This window comes from Nicotiana attenuata, unplaced genomic scaffold (genome assembly GCF_001879085.1).
Source record: "Nicotiana attenuata strain UT unplaced genomic scaffold, NIATTr2, whole genome shotgun sequence".
In the NCBI taxonomy this organism is placed as follows: Eukaryota; Viridiplantae; Streptophyta; class Magnoliopsida; order Solanales; family Solanaceae; genus Nicotiana; species Nicotiana attenuata.
In genome coordinates this window covers 207,131-215,257 of record NW_017672016.1, presented here as the reverse complement: position 1 = coordinate 215,257, position 8,127 = coordinate 207,131, and the positions used below count along the sequence as shown (strand labels likewise).

The 8,127-nt window shown below is 32.9% G+C and overlaps 1 protein-coding gene and 1 non-coding gene across 2 annotated transcripts; one reads left to right on the top strand and one right to left on the bottom strand.

Annotated features, from left to right (window-relative positions):
• The first annotated feature begins 3,069 nt into the window (after positions 1–3,069).
• On the top strand, positions 3,070–6,690 carry LOC109211354 (rop guanine nucleotide exchange factor 7-like). Its single transcript, XM_019374887.1, has 7 exons — positions 3,070–3,802; positions 4,367–4,483; positions 4,594–4,748; positions 4,925–4,999; positions 5,085–5,375; positions 5,470–5,826; positions 5,938–6,690. Exons 1-7 carry the CDS (start codon positions 3,268–3,270, stop codon positions 6,424–6,426), a joined length of 2,019 nt encoding a protein of 672 aa, XP_019230432.1. The 5' UTR covers positions 3,070–3,267; the 3' UTR covers positions 6,427–6,690.
• Positions 6,691–6,780: 90 nt separating this feature from the next.
• On the bottom strand, positions 6,781–6,852 carry TRNAP-AGG. The gene has a single exon. It is a non-coding gene; the product is annotated as a tRNA-Pro (tRNA).
• Between the last annotated feature and the right edge of the window lie 1,275 nt (positions 6,853–8,127).

Genomic DNA, 8,127 nt, shown 5'->3' with positions numbered 1-8,127 from the left:
GTATGAACTTCTCTTTATGCCTCGTTATCAAACATATGTAATTACAAGATCATGCCAAAATGAAGAAAGGTTTAGCCTTAACATGCCTGAGCCGATTCTCGTGACAATCCCTCAAACACACGTCAATTGCGACAACCCGTAATGGCGAATCAAAGTAGGGAAAAATCCGTACGATATTCTTGAGAAGGATTGCACCGTACTCCCTTAGAATTGCAAAATCCCGTTGCTACATTTTCATATGAATTTGTTGAGCATTCATCAGTTACTTTTTGTAGTGTTGTATGAACTTGATGAAGTAATTCACATTACTATTGAAAATTATGATCATTGTAAGTGTGACCCTTCTTTATTTGGTGATTTTAGAGAAGAACTCTGTATTAGTGGGTGTGGGCCCCACTTGTGCTTAGTTGGCCAAAGACATCTCCAAGTTTTGCCACTTTTTATTTGAATTCAAAAGTCATGTTTATGTAAGGTATTTGGCTACCACGTTAATCTCCATTAGGTTTATCCAAAATATTTAATTAATTACCAATTCCTTAATTAACTTGGTAATTCCTCATTAATCCAATAATTAACCAATTATTCATATAATTAAGAATTATCTCAAATTACTTAAAATACTATATCACTTTTTATACACTTTGTACACCTTACTATTATGGTCATGTGGTACCTTGTATCGCACTAGTCCATAAATACCAGGTATTATAGCCTGGACCGTATTTTATCTCAAAATGACAACTTCGACGAAACTCATTTTCTTCGATCCGCTTACCCTCTCACCTTTACGAATTTACTCATCACTTGTTTGAAATAACATAATGCTTATAATCTCACAATAATCTCATTCCCGAACTTACGTCGATTTACGATGAAACTTTAACATACAAAAATGCGGGATGTAACATCTCATTTCCGAGCTTCCATCAATTCACTTATGGCATACTTTCACCTTTCACGTACGAAAATATGGGGTGTAACACTAGGGTTATTTAGGATTTGGCTATTTGATGCCAATTTTTTGTGGTTATCTTTGCCAAACCTAATATAAGGCTAAAATATTGCCAATTTTCTTTATATGTTGTCATACCATGCCATTTTTTCCTTAATTAATTAATTAGTCTGTTTCTTTCTAAGTTTTATTGTCAAACATTGCTACGAAATAAGCTAGGCAACGAATCCATTTAAAGTCTCTATAAGAAATTAAAAAAAAATACTCTTAAAATGCACTGCACAAAATTTTTAAAAGAAAATTCGAATAAAAAAGTTCCAATTGACAGGCGCTCTTCATTTTCTGCAGGTCAAAGATTTAGTTGAGCTAAAGGACATGAACCTCGTCAACTTGCTATGAAAGCGAAAGAAGCAAAGAGGAAAGACAAAAATGATAGGAAAGAACAAAATTAAACAAACACGTATTTCCTATTACTTTGTCAAATTAAATACTCCCTCCAGTCCATAATAAGTGATTTTTTCTCTTCTTTTTTGTAGGCCAAAATAAGTGATTTTTTCAGATTTCAAGAATGAATTAATTATTTTTTTTCTACATTGCCCTTGGAGTAAATAATGTTGGAGTATGTGTTATGAGTGTTTATGTGAAGAGATAGTAAAGGTTAATATAATCAATTTCATTGCTAATTAATGTTAAAAGGTAAGTTTCTTAATATGTGTGAAAACAATCAAAAAATCACTTATTTTGGACCGGATGGAGTAACGTCTAAAGTGATGTTCAGATTATCAAATATATGCTTTTGAACATCAATTTGTACGCTATTTAATCTGACAGTAGGTGTGAACGTATTTACTATCTCGATTGATCATTAAAACATTTGCATAATATTAAATACTACTGTAAGTGAATGGTAAATATTTTGAATTTTGTACCTATATATTAACTTAAAATTTTGGAATCGTCTTTGTGCTCTAACTGTCCATGGATTAGTTTATTACCCGTTGAAACTTCAATATAGCTCTAAATCAGTGGCGGATCTACCAAGTAAGTTAGGGATTCACGTGAACTCATTAGCTTTTGCTTATATTTTATATAAATATATATTAAATATTCACTAAATATTTACAATATATTAACTTGAGATCGTTGTAACAAGCCATAACTTCAAATTCTAGATCTTTTAATTGTTATTATTGTATTGCAATATGGTAAAAGCGCTTTCAAGTTCAAAGTTATTGCTGAAACAAACAAAATAGAGGTACATGAATTCTAAATTATAATCTGTCACTGTGACCTGTGCTATACGTAGTTTCCCTTTGTTATAATGCCGAAGACGACTTTAGAGAATTATAATAAAGGGAAAAAAACTAAAGGGAAAAGAAAAAGAATATTATTAGTAGATACTTTTTTTTCGGTTTAATATTTGTATATATGGTTTTCCTCCATGGATTGACATTCAGTGTAAGCTAAGTTTAGATCAAGCTTTAAAACTTATTAACCAAACAAGATAATAATGACAAAAATCAACTTTAATCTTGTTAATTAGCTTGTTGGGTCGACAACAATCGAGGGGAGTGAGATTATCGGGGTTTTTTTTTTTTTTTTTTTGGTTTTTCTTTCAATAATTTCGCCATTATATTATTTTTCTCTAACTGGAATTCGAAAAATAGGAAAAATTTAAACACATTTGGTATTTACATCAAAGTGAAGAAACTGATTTAATTTATACAACTATAAATGACTTGTCTTATTTACTTATAATAATTTTATCACTTAATAATGGTGAATGTATATGCAATTTTGCTTTGACTTCGCTTAATCATAAAGAATTAGTAATATAGTTCGGTAAAAATATCGTTATGAAAAAATATTTTCTAATTAACGTCATATATTATATCATATCTTAGCACAAAAATAAAAATAAAAGACATACGTAAAAGACTTTATGGGTTGATCCGTCAATTACACGACTCCCACAACCAAGTAATATACACCAACAATAACTTTAATAAAGTCTCAGAAAGGAGCTTGAATATTGAAGTCTTATACTATTACAAAAATGTAGTTATAAGCAATAATTATTTAAGAGCTCTTGTTTAAGCAAACCCCAACAAAACAACACGAGTGACTGTGACATATAGTAATTGTATAGGCTCCTCATTTAAGTACATACTCTCTATAAACTGTTTTCTCTTCATTACACATATTATTATCATTGCTTCTTTTATCTTAAACGAAGTTTCTCTTTTTTTGTTTTTGTGTTCTTTTTCAATTATACAACTTCTCCAGTTAGCAGACATGTTTCAAGTTAAAACCTTATGGAAAAAGAGGTTTCTCTGCAATTTCAGCCACGGCTCAAGCATTTTATTCCTATAAACACTTGTACAAACTCCAAGAACTATAACCCTGGCCCTTTTTCAGCATTCAAATTCCAAGTTTGTAAATCTTTCAAGAATCTGTATCAAAAAGCAAAAGTGTCAAAAGTTTTTGGCAGTAAAAGATTTGAATTTGATGAGGTTGTAGTAGTGACAAACAACTCAGTTTATTGTGCTTCTCCTGGTTTTTTTCTTGATGATAAAATGGAGGTTTTGAGTGACAAGATTGATGGAATTGAATTGAATGTTGATGGTTTTGAGGTGAACGAAGAGGAAGGAGGAGAGAGCAGTTTAAGTTCTGAGGGAACTGTGAATGGTGAACATAGTAGCTCTGAGGATTCATGTTCACCACCTTCAATTGTTTGGCATATTAAGAAGAATGAGGAGCAGCATTGTTCCAATTCTGATGAGTCTGAAGAAGTAGAGAAACCACAAGTGGATAATAGGAAGTTAGCAAAACAAAGGTCTTGTTTATCAGGTATGTTACTCTACATATTCTTAGGCGTTTGGATATGAATCGGTTGATATCCGGAAAAAAGTAGTATTTGAAGTTTAAGTTGCTGTTTAGACACGAAAACGCAATTGAAGCTAGCGTTTGGACATAGATTTCGTTGAAATTTGAAAAAAGAAATTTCGAAATTGTGTTGAATTTTTCTTTTTTTTGTTTGGAAGTTAGAAGTTGTATTTGGACATGCATTTTATTTAAAACAAAGTTGATAGTTTTGTGAATGAAAGAAAAGTTTTCACCAAAAACCGGTTTAGTTTTTCAAAAGTTAATCATATTCTACGACAAACAATGTTTTCAATTTTTTTTTTGAAAAACAAAAAAGCCAAAATCTATGGCCAAAGCGGAGCTAAGTTTTGGGAATGAAAACTTGAACTCCTATAACCTGTTTTTCAAAGTTCAAATTCTATATTTCAAGTTCAAAATAATCTCCAAATATTATTTGGATTTTCTTTTTTGAAATAAAATCTATGGACAAAATCTCTTAAATTCAAGGGAAATTGGATTTTTGGTTGAATTTTTTTGGGGTTTGTGTAGAAGTTGAGATGATGAAGGAAAGATTTTCAAAGCTGCTGTTGGGTGAAGACATGTCTGGTTGTGGAAATGGGGTTTGCACAGCACTTGTAATTTCAAATGCTATAACTAATCTATGTGGTATGTTTCCTTGTTATTTTAGTTTCAATTAATATGGGTTGGTTTGTTTTGGTGTTTCTGTTTTACTAATTGAAAAGTTGTGTTTCCAAATTTTCTTTTTTTGCCCTTAGCTACACTTTTTGGGCAAATTTGGAGATTAGAACCTTTACCAACAGAGAAGAGGTTAATGTGGAGAAGAGAAATGGAATGGCTTCTATGTGTTAGTAATTACATTGTAGAATTGACACCCTCTTGGCAAACATTTCCAGATGGCACTAAGCTTGAGGTAAATATGTTTATTTGTAAATTGCAAGTTTTACTCTGTCTTACATGGTTACCAAATATTTGGAACTTGGACTTAAACTTGACTTGTTGCTTGAGAATGGCTATGTATATTTAGGTAGGAGTGACAAACTGTTAATGTTACATTTGTGTTCATTTGCTCTTCATGTTTTGTTCTAGGTAATGACTTCTAGGCCGCGGTTGGACCTTTATGTCAACCTTCCAGCACTCCGAAAACTAGACAATATGTTACTTGTAAGATACACACTTTCCTTTTCCTTGAGATTTCAGCCTTTTGATGTTGAATGATGTATTCTAAACTCTCTTGCATCTTTCACAGGAGATTTTAGACAGTTTCAGAAACAATGAGTTCTGGTATGTTGACCAGGGGATCTTAGGGGAAGACGCTGATGGATCGTCCTCTTTTCGAAATCCTCTCCCTCGTCAAGAGGAGAAATGGTGGCTTCCTGTTCCTAGAGTCCCCATCGATGGTCTCAGCGAAAATGCAAAAAAGCAGTTGCAGCACAAACGCGACTGCACAAACCAAATCTTGAAAGCTGCAATGGCTATTAACAGCAACACCTTAGCTGAAATGGAGGTTCCTGAATCATATCTTGAAAATCTTCCTAAGGTACAGGTTTCCTTGCAGATATTGACTCTTACATATATGTAATGAGAACTACAAGATTGGTGCTGATTTTGCGTTGTGTTTTATCCACCTACAGAATGGAAAAGCTAGCTTAGGTGATCTTATTCATCGATATATCACCTCAGATCAGTTTTCACCTGAATGTTTGCTTGACTGCCTTGATTTATCTTCTGAGCATCAAGCATTGGAAATAGCAAACCGAGTGGAGGCCTCAATTTACGTGTGGCGCAGAAGAACTCACCCAAAATCCTCAAATAGTATGCTCCGATCCAATTCAAAGTCCTCGTGGGATATGGTTAAAGATTTAGTGAGTGATGTTGATAAGAGGGAGCTGCTATCCGATAGAGCTGAAAGCCTTTTGCTTTGCTTAAAACAACGGTTTCCTGGTCTTCCTCAGACCACCTTAGACATGAGCAAGATCCAATATAACAAGGTTTCACTTGAAATCAACTCACCCTTTATTTTTCATTTTTCATCAGCACTACTATTATTGTCTTGTTTAGCTACTCCATGTTTGATATTTGTTGTTCAATGATGTTCTTAGGATGTTGGGAAATCAATATTGGAGAGCTACTCAAGAGTGCTTGAGAGCTTGGCTTTCAATATTGTGGCTCGTATCGATGACCTTATTTACGTGGATGATTTGACAAAGCACTCAGATCATTTTGTTCCAATCTCTAAAGTAGGCATCATTGCTCATAAAAGTATTGGAACTCCACTCTCGCGACACGTCTCAGGTAGTCAGATCAAAGCTCCTTTCACCACACCAATCTTCTCGCCTTCTCAGCATATTAGTCCAGTAAAGGGAGACAGATCACAGTTTTCTCAGTTTGGTTTTGGTGTGAAAAAGATGTTGACTGACTATTGGAATGTTAGTGATTCTAAAGGGAAGGACTACAGCAATGAACTTAAGAGATCAGATTCATATTCGAGCACAGCTCAAGAAGTTTCAGCGACAGCATCAGTAGGCTCCTCTGAATGTTCAAGAGAAATTGTCAGCCCATTGACAAATGACTCACCTGGAGAACAGTAATAAATCAACACTAAAAATTGCTCTTTAGTACTGATGATAAAGGAGTTGTGTGATATAGGTTGTATATGTCTTTGATGGTATAAGCTGATCTTCTCTATTTCTTGCAACATTTCTCTGTTGTGCAGTTTTATCATTTTCTTACAGGCCTAATCTGATGGTAATGAAGAAATTTGAATGTAAAAAGCTATATCATTACCATGTATATTTATCAGTCAGTGCTACCTAAATGTATATTTGTCCCAGTAATGCTATTAAAGATTACTTTTGTACCAGCATTTGTTACAGAAAAATACGCTGGTTCAAATGCAAGATTCAAATAAAAGTTTGCTTTGTAGCAAAAACAACTAATTAGAAGGGGCATTCCGAGAATTGAACTCGGGACCTCTCGCACCCTAAGCGAGAATCATACCACTAGACCAAATGCCCACGTTTATGATACCTTAATCTGCTCTTTGCTTGATTAATGTTCCGTCGCACTTACAAAAGAATTTTACTGCAGACACTTTTTACGACTCCCTCCGTTTCAAATTATATGAGGTACTTACTTTTTTAGTCTATTACAAAAGAAATGATATATTTCTAAATTTAGAAATAATTTAAATTTAAGCTCTTCATTTTACTCTTAATGAGAAACTTTTATAACTACACAAATGTCATGATCTGCCAAAGTTTTTAAGACCATAAGTTTAAAAAGCCTTTTTCTTTTTTCTTAAACTCTGTGCAGAATCAAACTATTTCATCTAAATTAAAACGGAGGGAGCAGTATATTATAATATTTGCTTCTATCAAATGAAATTTTACTAATTTTCTTTATATAATACTTTCTTATACTAAAAGCATCCTGGCTCTTGTGTGTGACAGGAATTGGAATGAGATCATTTTCTCACCCAAAGTGTTCAAAGCGCAAATGCATTTCTTTGCTCTAAGCTAATTCTGAAATTTGAATGAGCAAATAATTTTCTAATAGTAGTAATTCACAAAATATGCTAGGAAATTGTCTAATAAAGTTTTAAGATCGAAATACTCATCATTCAAAATGGGCCGTGCAATGATAAACCTCTGTTTTGATATGGAATTTTTACATCCCTATGCCATATAGGAAACCTTATTACCCTCAATGTTTAAGGTTTGACTTAATTACACTTAGTATATCAAATTACCAATTCTATACCATAGTGTATTTTAAGGGTACAATTAATGCAGCATATATCCCTTCTTAATTCAAGGTACCGTATATCCCACCCCTCCACGTTTCTCTCTCCCAAACCCTCACCCTCACCCACGTTTATGTATTGTTATTAAACATAAAAAGAATCATGCAACTAAAATTAGTTACATGATTTATCAATTTACTTTGTATTATTTTTATACAATGTCTATGTGTCTATTTACATATAGTGTAGAAAAAAATGTATTTACTTACAAAATGAAAAATATATAATTGAGAAACAGTGACGAATAACACCCCGTACAAAACAGTACCTCTACCTGGTTCTATGCAAGCATTATTCCAGAGTTAATGCGCAGAAAGCTATATCTCGTATATTCGTTTTATCGTTAAAAGCACTATCACCTGGAAATGGAAAATATATCTTGTCAACACCGTTTCCTATTGCTCATAATTTTAATTATTAGAATATATTTTCTATTTTGTATTCAAGATACTTATAAATTCAAAAAATTGCTTCTAATTGTGCTCGT